Source organism: Salmo trutta, chromosome 20, assembly GCF_901001165.1.
Source record: "Salmo trutta chromosome 20, fSalTru1.1, whole genome shotgun sequence".
NCBI lineage: Eukaryota > Metazoa > Chordata > Actinopteri > Salmoniformes > Salmonidae > Salmo > Salmo trutta.
Window position 1 is genome coordinate 1,722,717 of NC_042976.1, and position 16,237 is coordinate 1,738,953.

At 46.6% G+C, this 16,237-nt stretch overlaps 1 protein-coding gene across 1 annotated transcript in view; it reads left to right on the plus strand.

Moving 5' to 3' along the window:
• Positions 1–16,237, plus strand: part of myo10l3 (myosin X, like 3) — a 159,101-nt gene that overhangs the window by 5,526 nt on the left and 137,338 nt on the right. Inside the window, exon 2 of the mRNA XM_029702003.1 lies at positions 7,161–7,265. Within this exon, the coding sequence (XP_029557863.1) occupies positions 7,161–7,265 (105 nt within the window). The remainder of the gene's footprint in view (positions 1–7,160; positions 7,266–16,237) is intronic.

A 16,237-nucleotide genomic window follows, 5' to 3' on the forward strand; every position in this document is an offset into this window, starting at 1 on the left:
CTTATATTTACAAATAAACACTGTTCAGATTATTAAGTAGCAGCCTAATGTTACCTGTTGTCTTTTGGACGTAGCATGTCCTTCTCATCAGCAAGATGGCGCCGATACACATGGCCACTCTGTTTCTGGCTCCTAAGCAACTTTGCAGTATGTATGTATATATATCTTTTTGTTATTTCTCACACTATTAGCCCAGAAGTACAAGGCTGACGTTTTATATTATCCAAACCAATTGTGCTATTTTGTAAAAATGTTTTGCGTTTTGTGTAACTTATTTTTATAACTTATTGTGTACATAATGTTGCTGCTGCCGTCTCTTGTGACCGAAAATAACTTCTGGACATCAGAAAAGCGATTACTCACCGCAGACTGGAAGAAACCTTTTCCTTTAACTAGTCCGACTAGCAGGACTAGTCTTGTTTTCACTGGAACAGGCCCAGATCTGCCTTTTGCGTGAAGAAAAGACGCCGGAAAAGAGGCCGCAGGCCCTTCTGAGAATCTGGAGGCGAGCGAGTGAACTCCCATTGCCTTCCATTGTTATTGCTAATGTGCCATCATTGGAAAATAAAATTGATGACCTACGATTTAAGATTATCCTCCCAACGGGACATTTAAAAACTGTAACATCTTATGTTTCACCGAGACGTGGCTGAACAAAGATAAGGACAGTATAGAGCTAACGGGCTTTTCCATGCACCGGCAGAACAGAGACGCTACCTCTGGTCAGACGAGGGGTGTCTTTTTTGTCAATAACAGCTGGTGCGCCATGTCTAATATTAAAGAAGACTCGAGGTATTGCTCGCCTGAGGTAGAGTACCTTATGATAAGTTGTAGACCACACTATCTACCAAGAGTCTGTATTATTTGTAACTGTCTATTTACCACCACAGAGCGATGCTGGCACTAAGACCGCTCTCAACCAACTCTATAAGGGCCATAAGCAAAGAAGAAAATGCTCACCCAGAAGCGGCGCTCCTAGTGGCCGGGGACTTTAATGCAGGCAAACTTAAATCAGTTTTACCACATTTCTATCAGCGTGTCACATGTGCAACCAGGGGGGAAAAAAAATTCTAGACCACCTTTACTCCACACATAGAGATGTGTACAAAGCTCTCCCTCGCCCTCCATTTGGCAAATCTGACCATAATTCTATCTTCCTGATTCCTGCTTACAAGCAAAAACTAAAGCAGGAAGCACCAATGACTCGCTCAATACGGAAGTGGTCAGATGATGCGGATGCTATCTGGGCTGGGCTTCAGTTAAACATTGACCCCCCCCCCCTGTATATAGCCTCGTTATTGTTATTGTTGTTACTTTTTATTGTTACTTTTTATTTTAGTCTACTTGGTAAATATTTTCTTCTTCTTGAACTGCACTGTTGGTTAAGGGCTTGTATAGGTCAGCATTTCACGTTAGTCTACACTTGTTGTATTCGACGCATGTGACACAGTTTGATTTGATATTATTTTTAATTCAATAGTTTTGTGCACAAAGGTGATGACTGAAGTGTTTTTTATTAGGAATTCGTCAAATCTAATGTGGTCGTCTATGTGGCCGTGTATGGAAATTATCTTTCTGGACTAAACTTAAACTGCAGTACCGAAACAACAAAACGGCAGGAGCGTTTTGAAACCATGATTCAGAACTAGACCAGAACCCTTTTACTTCCACCAGACTGACTCCAGGTCTTCCAACATGGCACCTGGTGTGGTTGCTAGGTGATTTGTGACTCATCTGCAACCCCAGCCCACCCCCCCTGTACAAGGTATTTCATTAAGTTGCCATTCATTCATCAGTCTGTTCTCTGGTCCATATGTTTTTTTTTTTCTCGTCATAACGATTGTGTTGTCTCTAGCTCCATGTTTCTATAGTAACCATCTAGACAATGGGACAGAGTATTTTCAGTTGCCCCCAGCCTTCCTCTCCTCCTCCTCAGTTACACTGCGGTCCGCTGACCTTGTCCCCCCCCCCCCCCCCCCCCCCCCTCTAGCCTACTCACTGCCTGGTTCTGTCCCCTGGGCCTTGGTGTTGCTACATTTAGCTTGCTGCATTAACAGGACAGTGGAATAGGTGGTGCTGCCTGCCTGCCTGCCTGCCTGCCTGACTGCCTGACTGCCTGACTGACTGACTGACTGACTTGTCTCTCTAATGGCCTTCTATCATTACACCAAAAAGCACAAAGGGGGGAAAAAGGGCACTGGACAATATAATGTGGAATCAATGAACAAATGTCTTTAATTTTCCCTGCAGTTTGTGCATTCTCAACGATTCATAATGACTCATTATGGTTGGATTTCTTGAATGTGTTCTTTACTCTGGTGCTGTAAATGACAAGACCAGGTGTTTATTTGAAGTAATATCCAAATGCCTTCATTAAAAGGTATAACCTTGTCTAGGATTTCATCTTCACAGAACACAGGCTTTACAGATCTGTTCACTGTCATGCCCTGTTGGACAAACGACTCTTCTCTCTCCTGTTGGACAAAGGACTCTGCTCTCTCCTGTTGGACAAACGACTCGTCTCTCTTCTCCTGTTGGACAAACGACTCTGCTCTCTTGGACAAACGACTCTGCTCTCTTCTCCTGTTGGACAAACGACTCTGCTCTCTTGGACAAACGACTCTGCTCTCTTCTCCTGTTGGACAAACGATTCTCTCCAGTCTACTGTTGGCTAGAACTAGTCTCAGTGGTTTGCTATAATGGGCTAGGGAGAGGATTGGACACGTTATGTTACAGCCTTATTCTAAAATTGATTTAAAAAATATATATCTTCCTCGTCAATCTACACACACTACCCCATAATGACAAAGCAAATACTGGTTGTTAAATTTTAGAAAATGTATTAAAAATAAACAAATATTTACCTAAGTGTTTAGACCCTTTGCTCTGAGACTCTAAATTGAGCTCAGGTGCTTTCTGTTTCCATTGATCATCCTTGAGATGTTTCTACAACTTGATTGGAGTCCACCTGTGGTAAATTCAATTGATTGGACATGATTTGGAAAGGCACACACCTGTCTATATAAGGTCCCACAGTTGACAGAGCATGTCAGACCAAAAACCAAGCCATGAGGTTGAAGGAATTGTCCGTAGAACTCCGAGACAGGATTGTGTCGAGGCACAGATCTGGGGAAGGCATTGAAGGTTCTCAAGAACACAGTGGCCTCCATCATTCTTAAATGGAAGTTTGGAACCACCAAGACTCTTCCTAGAGCTTGGTCACCCCTATCTCCAGGGAGGTGACCAAGAACCCAATGGTCCTTCTGACAGAGTTCCTCTCTGGAGATGGTTGTCCTTCTGGAAGGCTCCCCCATCTCTGCAGCGACACTCCCCATCCAACCTGACAGAGCTTGAGAGGATCTGCAGAGAAGAATGGGAGAAACGCCCCAAATACAGGTGTACCAAGCTTGTAGCGTCATACCCAAGAAGACTCAAGGCTGTAATCACTGTCAGAGGTGCTTCAACAAAGTACTGAGTAAAGGGTCTGAATACTTATGTAAATGTGATATTTCAGTTTTATTTGATACATTTGCAAAAAAAAACAAAAAACTTGTTTTTGCTTTGTCATTACGGAGTATTGTGATGTCATTATGGGGTACTGTGACGTCATTATGGGGTATTGTGATGTCATTATGGGGTACTGTGACGTCATTATGGGGTACTGTGTGTAGATTGATGAGGAAGAGAACTATTTAATACATTTTAGAATAAGGCTGTAATGTAACAAAATGTGGAACAAGTCAAGGGGTCTGAATACTTTCTGAATGCACTGTAAATATATATATTATATGTATATATGTGTATATATATTTATTTGTATTACTGTATGTGGAGTTGTGGGCAGACCCTGTAGGTGGCGACCACTAGTGGTTCCTGTTATTGCATACCTGGCTCTTCTTCCTCACTCCCCAGTCAGCTAGTGGTTCCTGCAGACCTGGCTCCTCTTCCTCACTCCCCAGTCAGCTAGTGGTTCCTGCAGACCTGGCTCCTCTTCCTCACTCCCCAGTCAGCTAGTGGTTCCTGCAGACCTGGCTCCTCTTCCTCACTCCCCAGTCAGCTAGTGGTTCCTGCAGACCTGGCTCCTCTTCCTCACTCCCCAGTCAGCTAGTGGTTCCTGCAGACCTGGCTCCTCTTCCTCACTCCCCAGTCAGCTAGTGGTTATTGCAGACCTGGCTCCTCTTCCTCACTCCCCAGTCAGCTAGTGGTTCCTGTTACTGCAGACCTGGCTCCTCTTCCTCACTCCCCAGTCAGCTAGTGGTTCCTGCAGACCTGGCTCCTCTTCCTCACTCCCCAGTCAGCTAGTGGTTACTGCAGACCTGGCTCCTCTTCCTCACTCCCCAGTCAGCTAGTGGTTCCTGTTATTGCAGACCTGGCTCCTCTTCCTCACTCCCCAGTCAGCTAGTGGTTACTGCAGACCTGGCTCCTCTTCCTCACTCCCCAGTCAGCTAGTGGTTCCTGCAGACCTGGCTCCTCTTCCTCACTCTCCAGTCAGCTAGTGGTGCCTGCAGACCTGGCTCCTCTTCCTCACTCCCCAGTCAGCTTGTGGTTCCTGTTATTGCAGACCTGGCTCCTCTTCCTCACTCCCCAGTCAGCTTGTGGTTCCTGCTATTGCAGACCTGGCTCCTCTTCCTCACTCCCCAGTCAGCTAGTGGTTCCTGCAGACCTGGCTCCTCTTCCTCACCCCCCAGTCAGCTAGTGGTTCCTGAAGACCTGGCTCCTCTTCCTCACTCCCCAGTCAGCTAGTGGTTCCTGTTATTGCAGACCTGGCTCTTCTTCCTCACCCCCCAGTCAGTTAGTGGTTCCTGCAGACCTTGCTCCTCTTCCTCACTCCCCAGTCAGCTAGTGGTTCCTGCAGACCTGGCTCCTCTTCCTCACTCCCCAGTCAGCTAGTGGTGCCTGCAGACCTGGCTCCTCTTCCTCACTCCCCAGTCAGCTAGTGGTTCCTGCAGACCTGGCTCCTCTTCCTCACTCCCCAGTCAGCTAGTGGTTCCTGCAGACCTGGCTCCTCTTCCTCACTCCCCAGTCAGCTAGTGGTTCCTGTTATTGCAGACCTGGCTCCTCTTCCTCACTCCCCACTCAGCTAGTGGTTCCTGTTATTGCAGACCTGGCTCCTCTTCCTCACTCCCCAGTCAGCTAGTGGTTCCTGTTATTGCAGACCTGGCTCCTCTTCCTCACTCCCCAGTCAGCTAGTGGTTCCTGTTATTGCAGACCTGGCTCCTCTTCCTCACCCCCCAGTCAGTTAGTGGTTCCTGCAGACCTGGCTCCTCTTCCTCACTCCCCAGTCAGCTACCTGGCTCCTCTTCCTCACCCCCCAGGAACAGGTGTTATTAGGTTCTTGATAAAGAGTAAGTAAAACTCATGGATTCTTATTAAAGCTCAAACCAAGTACAGCTGCGTAAGACAAGGAACATATTCACACAAGCACTGGTATATAACCCTATTCTCCTGTGCCGAGCCCTTCCTTACACCTCTGAAGATTAGTGCCATGTTCTTCCTCACTTCACCTGACCTCTAACCCCAAAGCGCTCACTCCTCCCCAACTCACGGCTGTCATGGTGACTGGTACCAGACTGTCTCTTCTCCTCCCATTGGATCCCCGATGGCTAACAATAACATATATCCTGACAGAATGTAAACATTATACAGTACATTCATCTCTCTGTCTCTCTCTCTGTCTCTCTCTCTGTCTCTCTCTCTGTCTCTCTCTCTGTCTCTCTCTCTCTCTCTCTCTCATATATTTATATATGAATAAGTATATTTCATGTGTTAAAGTCAGAACCCATCACATGGGTGGGAGGTCGTTGACTCCAGTCTGGAGCAGACCACCCATCTGTGTTTTTGTTTTTTTAACAGATAGGAAAACAGGAAATGGTGACTGTGCTGCAATGCTTCATGGGTAGTTTGAACGTCAGGCTGTGTGGTCGTTTGATGATTCGCTGGGAAGAGGGACACTCCTTGTAGAATGTTTCTGTCATGATGTTAAAGAGTATCCCTCATTCAGTAGAACACAGTGGACACTATGGTGCTCCAGCCCTCAGTAGAATACAGTGGACACTATGGTGCTCCAGCCCTCAGTAGAACACAGTGGACACTATGGTGCTCCAGCCCTCAGTAGAACACAGTGGACACTATGGTGCTCCAGCCCTCAGTAGAATACAGTGGACACTATGGTGCTCCAGCCCTCAGTAGAACACAGTGGACACTATGGTGCTCCAGCCCTCAGTAGAATACAGTGGACACTATGGTGCTCCAGCCCTCAGTAGAATACAGTGGACAGTATGGTCCTGCAGTCCTCCCTCAGTAGAACACAGTGGACACTATGGCGCTGCAGCTCTCAGTAGAATACAGTGGACACTATGGTCCTGCAGTCCTCCCTCAGTAGAACACAGTGGACACTATGGTGCTGCAGCCCTCAGTAGAATACAGTGGACACTATGGTCCTGCAGTCCTCCCTCAGTAGAACACAGTGGACACTATGGTGCTGCAGCCCTCAGTAGAATACAGTGGACACTATGGTGCTGCAGCCCTCCCTCAGTAGAATACAGTGGACACTCTGGTGCTGCAAACCTGTGCTCTGAGCCTGCCTGGGATGGCTAATGGCTAGGCTGTGCTATGTTGCAGGATTGTGAGACAGAGGGTCCAGGACCTCTCCAACTGGTCAGAACCTGAGTCAGGGACTGACTGGTGGCAGTCTGTTGGCTGTTGTGTTTAAATGTCACGTACGCTGTTTGTTTTCTTTTGAAGAACTTTGAAGACCACCTCTATCTTTGTAGGTAATGGTTTCTCTCTGGTTTCTATACTGTAGAACCAGGTTGGTAACCATTTATATTTTCTCTCTGAAATGTTGGTGTCTATACTGTAGAACCAGGACTGGAAACCATTTGTATTTCTCTCTGAAATGTTGGTGTCTATACTGTAGAACCAGGACTGGAAACCATTTTGTTTCTCTCTGAAATGTTGGTGTCTATACTGTAGAACCAGGACTGGAAACCGTTTTGTTTCTCTCTGAAATGTTGGTGTCTATACTGTAGAACCAGGACTGGAAACCGTTTTGTTTCTCTTTTGGCATGTGTTCCCCTCCTGAAGTGGCCCTTGACATTGACAAAGATTCTAGTAATGTCTTCTGTGCTCCCAGAGGCTGATCTTTTGTTGTGTTTCAGGGGGCCCGTGTCTGGCTGCGGGACAAAGAGCTGCTCCTCCCCGCTACTGTCAGCTCCTGTTCCCACGACGACGGATACCTGGTCCTTACAACCGACTACGGAAAGGTAAAGAGGACAAACTATGTACTGTGACAAACCAAACTACCTTCACTAACCAAGATGGTCTTCATCAGGCTAATTACTCTGTGTTGTAGGCCTATGTTGACTGTAACATCTCAGCAACAGGTGCAGTATGTCCATCAGCACCTCGGGAGTAAATGTCAGTAGGCTTTTCATAGCCGATCATTCAGAGTATCTCTACCGCTCCTGCTGTCTCTAGAGAGTTGAAAACAGCAGGTCTGGGACAAGGTAGGACGTCGGGTGAACAGGTCAGGGTTCCATAGCCGCAGGCAGAACAGTTGAAACTGGAGCAGCAGCACGACCAGGTGGACTGGGGACAGCAAGGAGTCATCAGGCCTGGTTGTCCTGAGGCATGGTCCTAGGGCTCAGGTCCTCCGAGAGAAAGAGAATTAGAGAGAGCATACTTAAATTCACAAAGGACACCGGATAAGACGGGAGAAATACTCCAGATATAACAGAATGACCCTAACCCCCGACACATACTATTATTATGCACCCCTCCTAGGGACGGCATGGAAGAGCACCAATAAGCCAGTGACTCAGCCCCTGTAATAGGGTTAGAGGCAGAGAATCCCAGTGGAGAGAGGGGAACCAGCCAGGCAGAGACGGTAAGGGCAGTTTGTTGCTCCAGAGCCTTTCTGTTCACCTTCACACTCCTGGGTCAGACTACACTCAATCATAGGACCTACTGAAGAGATGAGTCTTCAATAAAGACTTAAAGGTTGAGATCGTGTCTGCGTCTCTCACATGGATAGGCAGACCATGCCATAAAAATGGAGCTCAATAGGAGAAAGCCCTGCCTCCAGCTGTTTGCTTAGAAATTCTAGGGAGAGTAAGGAAGCCTGCGTCTTGTGACTGTAGCGTACGTGTAGGTATGTACGGCAGGACTAAATCGGGAAGATGGATAGGAGCAAGCCCTTGTACTGCTTTGTAGGTTAACACTAAAACCTTGAAATCAGCCCTAGCCTTAACAGGAAGTCAGTGTAGAAAGGCTAGCACTGGAGTAATATGATCAAATGTTTTGGTTCTAGTCAAGATTCTAGCAGCCGTGTTTAGCACTAACTGAAGTTTATTTAGTGCTTTATCCGGGTAGCCGGAAAGTAGAGAATTGCAGTAGTCTAACCTAGAAGTGACAAAAGCATGGATTCATTTTTGGACAGAAGGTTTCTGATTTTTGCAATGTTATGTAGATGGGAAAAAGCTGTCCTTGAAACAGTTTTGACATGTTCGTCAAAAGAGATCAGGGTCCAGAGTAACACCAAGGTCCTTATCAAGATTAATTGCCAGATTCAACAGAAGATCTCTTTGTTTCTTGGGACCTAGAACTAGCAGTTTAAAAGTAGAGCATTTGCCGCCATCCACTTCCTTATGTCTGAAACGCAGGCTTCCAGGGAGGGCAATTTTGGGGCTTCACCATGTTTCATCCAAATGTACAGCTGTGTGTCGTCCGCAGTGAAAGTTAACATTATGTTTCCGAATGACATCACCAAGAGGTGAAATATATAGTGAAAATAATAGTAGTCCTAAAACGGAGCCTTGAGGAACACCGAAATTTACAGTTGATTTGTCAGAGGACAAACCATCTACAGAGACCAACTGATATCTTTCCGACAGATAAGATCTAAACCAGGCCAGAAATTGTCCATGTAGACCAATTTGGGTTTCCTAACCCTCCCAAATATTGTGGTGATCAATGGTATCAAAAGCAGCACTAAGGTCTAGGAGCACGAGGACAGATGCAGAGCCTCGGTCTGACGCCATTAAAAGGTAATTTACCACCTTCACAAGTGCAGTCTCAGTGCTATGATGGGGTCTAAAACCAGACTGAAGCGTTTCGTGTACATTGTTTGTCTTCAGGAAGACAGTGAGTTGCTGCGCAACAGCTTTTTCTAACATTTTTGAGAGGAATGAGATATTCGATATAGGCCGTTTAAAAAAAAATATTTTCTCGGTCAAGGTTTGTCTTTTTCAAGAGATGTTTTATTACTGCCACTTTTAGTAGGTTTGGTACACATCCGGTGGATAGAGAGCCGTTTATTATGTTCAACATAGGAGGGGCAAGCACAGGAAGCAGCTCTTTCAGTACTTTAGTTGCAATAGGGTCCAGTATGCAGCTTGAAGGTTTAGAGGCCATGATTATTTTCATCATTGTGTCAAGAGATATAGTATTAAAACACTTGTCTCCCTTGATCCTAGGTCCTGGCAGAGTTGTGCAGACTCAGGACAACGGAACTATGGAGAAATACGCAGATTTAAAGAGGAGTCCGTAATTTGCTTTCTAATGATCATGATCTTTTCCTCAAAGAAGTTCATGAATTTATCACTGCTGAAGTGAAAGCCATCCTCTCTTGGGGAATGCTGCTTTTTAGTTAACTTTGTGACAAAATCTAAATAAATTATGGATTGTTCTGATTTTCCTCAATTAAATTGGAAAAATAGGATGATCGAGCAGCAGTGAGGGCTCTTCGATACTGCACGGTACTGTCTTTCCAAGCTAGTCGGAAGACTTCCAGTTTGGTGTGGCGCCATTTCCGTTCCAGTTTTCTGGAAACTTGCTTCAGAGCTCGGGTGTTTTCTGTATACCAGGGAGCTAGTTTCTTATGACAAATGTTTTAGGGGTGCGACTGCATCTAGGGTATTACGCAAGGTTAAATTGAGTTTCTCAGTTAGGTGGTTAACTGATTTTTGTACTCTGACGTCCTTGGGTAGGCGGAGGGAGTCTGGAAGGGCATCTAGGAATCTTTGGGTTGTTCGAGAATTTATAGCACAGCTTTTGATGATCCTTGGTTGGGGTCTGAGCAGATTATTTGTTGCGATTGCGAACGTAATAAAATGGTGGTCCGATAATCCAGGATTATGAGGAAAAACGTTAAGATCCACAACAGAGATCCACGGGACAAAACTAGGTCCAGAGTATGACTGTGGCAGTGAGTAGGTCCAGAGACATGTTGGACAAAACCCACTGAGTCGATGATGGCTCCGAAAGCCTTTTGGAGTGGGTCTGTGGACTTTTCCATGTGAATATTAAAGTCACAAAAAATTCTAATATTATCTGCCATGACTACAAGGTCCGATAGGAACTCAGTGAGGAACGCTGTATATGGCCCAGGAGGCCTGTAAACAGTAGCTATAAAAAGTGATTGAGTAGGCTGCATAGATTTCATGACTAGAAGCTCAAAAGATGAAAACGTCAGTTTTTTTTTTGTAAATTGAAATTTGCTGTCGTAAATGTTAGCAACACCTCCGCCTTTGCGGGATGCGTGGGGGATATGGTCACTAGTGTAACCAGGGGGTGAGACCTCATTTAACACAGTAAATTCATCAGGCTTAAGCCATGTTTCAGTCAGGCCAATCGCATCACGATTATGATCAGTGATTAGTTCATTGACTATAACGGCCTTGGAAGTGAGGGATCTAACATTAAGTAACCCAATTTTGAGATGTGAAGTATCACAATCTCTTTCAATAATGGCAGGAATGGAGGAGGTCTTTATTCCAGTGAGATTGCTAAGGCGAACACCGGCATGTTTAGTTTTGCCCAACCTAGATCGAGGCACAGACACGGTCTCAATGGGGAAAGCTGAGCTGACTACACTGACTGCTAGTGGCAGACTCCACTAAGCTGGCAGGCTGGCTAACAGCCTGCTGCCTGGCCTGCACCCTATCTCATTGTGGAGCTAGAGGAGTTAGCGCCCTGTCTATGTTTGTAGATAAGATGAGAGCACCCCTCCAGCTAGGATGGAGTCCGTCACTCCTCAGCAGGCCAGGCTTGGTCCTGTTTGTGGGTGAGTCCCAGAAGGACGGCCAATTATCTACAAATTCTATCTTTTGGGATGGGCAGAAAATGGTTTTCAACCAGCGATTGAGTTGTGAGACTCTGCTGTAGAGCTCATCACTCCCCCTAACTGGGAGGGGGCCAGAGACAATTACTCGATGCCGACACATCTTTCTAGCTGATTTACACGCTGAAACTATGTTGCGCTTGGTGACCTCTGACTGTTTCATCCTAACATCGTTGGTGCCGACGTGGATAACAATATCTCTATACTCTCTACACTCGCCAGTTTTAGCTTTAGCCAGCACCATCTTTACATTAGCCTTAACGTCGGTAGCCCTGCCCCCTGGTAAACAGTGTATGATCACTGTTCATCCTTTCCTACACTGAAATGACCCTTGCCTAACGATTGCGTCTGAAGCTGGGCTTGCAGCACAGCTATCCTCGCTGTAAGGCGATCATTCTCCTGTATATTACGAGTACAACGACTGCAATTAGAAGGCATCATGTTAATGTTACTACTTATCTTCGGCTGGTGGAGAACCATGTCCAGATAAAGCGTCCGGTGTGAAAAAGATGAATGAAAAAAGTCGAGCGATGGAGGGGGAATTTTTTAAAATATAAAACGGCCATTAAAAAGTAAAAAAACAAAGTTGGCAGGTAGAATAGTAAAGTTGGCAACAACCGCACAGCAGCACGGAAACAAGTCTACAAGTTGTGACAACATTAGTCTGAGGCTAATTACAATAAGAAGCATTTTACATCATTTATAAAACGCAGCACAATATTTCTCATGTTTTATTCTTTTTTTCCTTTGTGAAAAACGTATAATTCTGTGTTAACCCGACCCCCTAAGTTTAACTTGCTAGTTAATCTAAGTAAGTGGCTGAATTTAATAAGGTAACGGGGGCATCATATTGGGTTAGTTTTGTGTTTTTGAAAAAAAACTCATCCAGAGAGCTTTGACTTCTGTACAGGGGCCGCTATCTTCGGCGGCAGGTAGCCTAGTGGTTTGAGCGTTGAGCAGAATCCCTGAGCTGACAAGGTAAAAATGTGTCGTTCTGCCCCTGAGCAAGGCAGTTAACCCGCTGTTCCCTGGGCCCTGAGCAAGGCAGTTAACCCGCTGTTCCCCGGGCCCTGAGCAAGGCAGTTAACCCGCTGTTCCCCGGGCCCTGAGCAAGGCAGTTAACCCGCTGTTCCCCGGGCCCTGAGCAAGGCAGTTAACCCGCTGTTCCCCGGGCGCCGGGGAATGTCGTGGATGTTGATTAAGGCAGTCCCCCGCACCCCTCTGATTCAGAGGGGTTAAATGGGGAAGACACATTTCAGATGTATAACTGACTAGGTATCTCCCTTTCCCTTAATTTCCTTTTTTTTTCTTCTTCTCCTCTCTTTTCTCCACCCGTCTGCTCCTCCCCCTCTTCTCAGAGCAGACAGGCCCGTTGCCCTAGCGACTCCAGACACACAGCATGTAGATATGCTGGTTCAGAGCCAGTACTGTTCTTCCTTCAGACAAGCATGCGTCAAATCTTTATTCATTTGCACAATGTGTTTCGTTCACATTGGCTTGTAAATGTGCAAACTTACCAAAAATGCCATTTGGTAGCGCCTACCTATATATGTATAACTTTGAGCTGGATTGCCTGTCTTTGTGTAACCGATGTGAAATGGCTAGTTAGCGGTGGTGCGCGCTAATAGCGTTTAATTCGGGTGACGTCACTCGCTCTGAGACTTGAAGTAGGGTTTCCCCTTGCGCTGCAAGGGCCGCGGCTTTTGTGGCGCGGTGAGTAACGATGCTTCGTGGGGTGTCAGTTGTTGATGTGTGCAGAGGGTCCCTGGTTCAAGCCCAGGTTGGGACTAGGAGAGGGACGGAAGCTATACTGTTACATTTGCAATTTTTGTGTATTTTCGTTTGTGCTCGTTAGCATATTTAGCTAGCAGCCTCCATGGATATTCGCTATTACTTGTGCTAAGGTTGTTAGCACAATGGGCTTTTTTTTGCATTTTTTTTGCATTGTACTAAACCGTTAATATCGTAAATCTCGGTATGAGAGAAGGACTGTATGATGATATGAACGTCTGGATACTGCCCACCCTAGCCTGACCTCCAGGGGGGGCTGTGGGGCTGTGCGGTATACCAGTGTTGAGTTGATTTTAATTAATCAATACATTAATCTTATGCTACACAAAGATAAGTAACATACATTTTTCTAAACTATTCCAATCTGTTCGTTGGACTTATTGCAACCGTTACTGAGATCTTTGTTCCAGTTTAAATGGTTTAGGTAGTCTCATTCACTCATCTTTCTGAATGCAGATTGTGGGAATCGACTCTGGCTGGATTCCAATAGGATGTATGCTGGTCATCAGTGTCCATAACACAGCGAACGCTGGTCACTAGCAAAAACACAGCGAAGGCTTGGTCACCATGCCAGCATAACCAGTTAGACCATGCTGGTCAGACCAGCATCAGACCAACACTGACCAGCATGTAATGTATGCTGATCTGTGATGTTTTTTTTCAGAAGGTAATGATTAGCAGTATGATTATCAGTTTGTGTGATGTGAATAGTAGGAATGCGCTCTACTCTAACTAGGCTGCACTTATCTGTTGGGCTGGAGGGGAGACCTTTGTGTCTGAAGGATATCCTGTTGATTGAGTGAGAAGTCAACTGTGGGGTCAAGTCTTTTGGGTTCAGCTGCTTGTTTTGTTCTTGAAGGATGCCGCTTTACTGTAAATATGTTTTTAGCTTTTGAACTTGGACTCGTCTTGGTATGGTTAGCGAGTCGTCATGCACTGTAGCTCCATATTCCTACCACCTATCCCCAGGCCTTCAGAGCTGGCCCAGAGGACCATGACCCTCTGCCCCATCCCGTCCCCATTCCTAGGGTCTGTCCCCCAGCTGTCCACCTCACCCGTACCCCCAGGCTTCATGCTATTTCTGGAGGCCTGTGCTGTTCTGAGGGTGGATTTAAATATGAACAGCATGTGTGTTCAAGTGGCAGCTAACTCTGCTAATGTACTGAGTTTCTTTACAAAGGTCACAGCTTAACTCACAGCATGATTTTTCTCAATGGAGCGAGTCACAGGTACTTCCTGTTTTTGAGCTTCTGCTTGTAAACAGGAAGCAGGAGTATGGAGTCGTGATCTGATTTGCTGAATGGCGGACAAGGGAGAGGGTCTGGTATGCTTGCTTGTGGGTAGATTAACAGTGGTCTAGGACTTTATCGCCCCCGAGTGGCGAAGGAGGTTGGGCATCACGTGTCTTGATAACGCAGAGTTAAAATCGCCGGTGGCAAGGAAAGCATTCCTCCAGATATGTTTTCCTGCTTGTTTATAGCCTCATACAGTTTGTTAAGTTTCTGCTTGTTATATTTCTTGTCCTGAGGTGGAACAACAGTCGCGATACCAGCTGGAAAACTCCCTTGAGAGTCAACATTTTGACCATCAGGTATACAAGATGGGTGAAAAATGGGTCCCACATTCCTACCCCTCTCCCCCCCTGCCCATCCATCCCTCCCACATTCCTACCCCTCTCCCCCCTGCCCATCCATCCCTCCCACACTCCTACCCCTCTCTCCCCCCTGCCCATCCATCCCTCCCACACTCCTACCCCTCTCTCCCCCCTCCCCATCCATTCCTCCCACACTCCTACCCCTCTCCCCCCTGCCCATCCATTCCTACCCCTCTCCCCCCTGCCCATCCATTCCTACCCCTCTCCCCCCTGCCCATCCATCCCTCCCTCTCCCCCCTGCCCATCCATCCCTCCCACATTCCTACCCCTGCCCCCCCTGCTCACCCATCCCTCCCACATTCCTACCCCTGTCCCCCCTGCTCACCCATCCCTCCCACATTCCTACCCCTGTCCCCCCTGCTCACCCATCCCTCCCACAATCCTACCCCTCTCCCCCCTGCCCATCCATTCCTACCCCTCTCCCCCCCTGCCCATCCATTCCTACCCCTCTCCCCCCCTGCCCATCCATTCCTACCCCTGTCCCCCCTGCCCATCCATCCCTCCCACATTCCTACCCCTCTCCCCCCCTGCCCATCCATCCCTCCCACATTCCTACCCCTCTCCCCCCTGCCAACCCATCCCTCCCACATTCCTACCCCTCTCCCCCCTGCCCATCCATTCCTACCCCTCTCCCCCCTGCCCATCCATTCCTACCCCTGTCCCCCCTGCTCACCCATCCCTCCCACATTCCTACCCCTCTCCCCCCATCTAATCTTCATTCTTACATGTTGTCATCATATCCTCCAAGAATGTTCTGAGGTCACTAGGGGTTGTCTATGTATGTCTTTCTCTCAGGAATCACAGGAATGTTACAGTCATGGGACTGGCTCCACCTACAGTAGATAGATAGATAGTTAGTTACAGTCATGGGACTGGCTCCACCTACAGTAGATAGATAGATAGATAGATAGATAGTTAGTTACAGTCATGGGACTGGCTCCACCTACAGTAGATAGTTAGTTAGTTACAGTCATGGGACTGGCTCCACCTACAGTAGATAGTTAGTTAGTTACAGTCATGGGACTGGCTCCACCTACAGTAGATAGTTAGTTAGTTAGTTACAGTCATGGGACTGGCTCCACCTACAGTAGATAGACATATAGTTAGTTTCAGTCATGGGACTGGCTCCACCTACAGTAGATAGTTAGTTAGTTAGTTAGGTACAGTCATGGGACTGGCTCCACCTACAGTAGATAGTTAGTTAGTTAGTTACAGTCATGGGACCGGCTCCACCTACAGTAGATAGTTAGTTAGTTAGTTACAGTCATGGGACTGGCTCCACCTATAGTAGATAGTTAGTTAGTTAGTTACAGTCATGGGACTGGCTCCACCTACAGTAGATAGTTAGTTAGTTAGTTAGTTACAGTCATGGGACTGGCTCCACCTACAGTAGATAGTTAGTTAGTTACAGTCATGGGACTGGCTCCACCTACAGTAGATAGATAGTTAGTTACAGTCATGGGACTGGCTCCACCTACAGTAGATAGTTAGTTAGTTACAGTCATGGGACTGGCTCCACCTACAGTAGATAGATAGTTAGTTAGTTAGGTACAGTCATGGGACTGGCTCCACCTACAGTAGATAGTTAGTTAGTTAGTTAGTTAGTTAGTTAGTTAGTTACAGTCATGGGACTGGCTCCACCTACAGTAGATAGTTAGTTAGTTACAGTC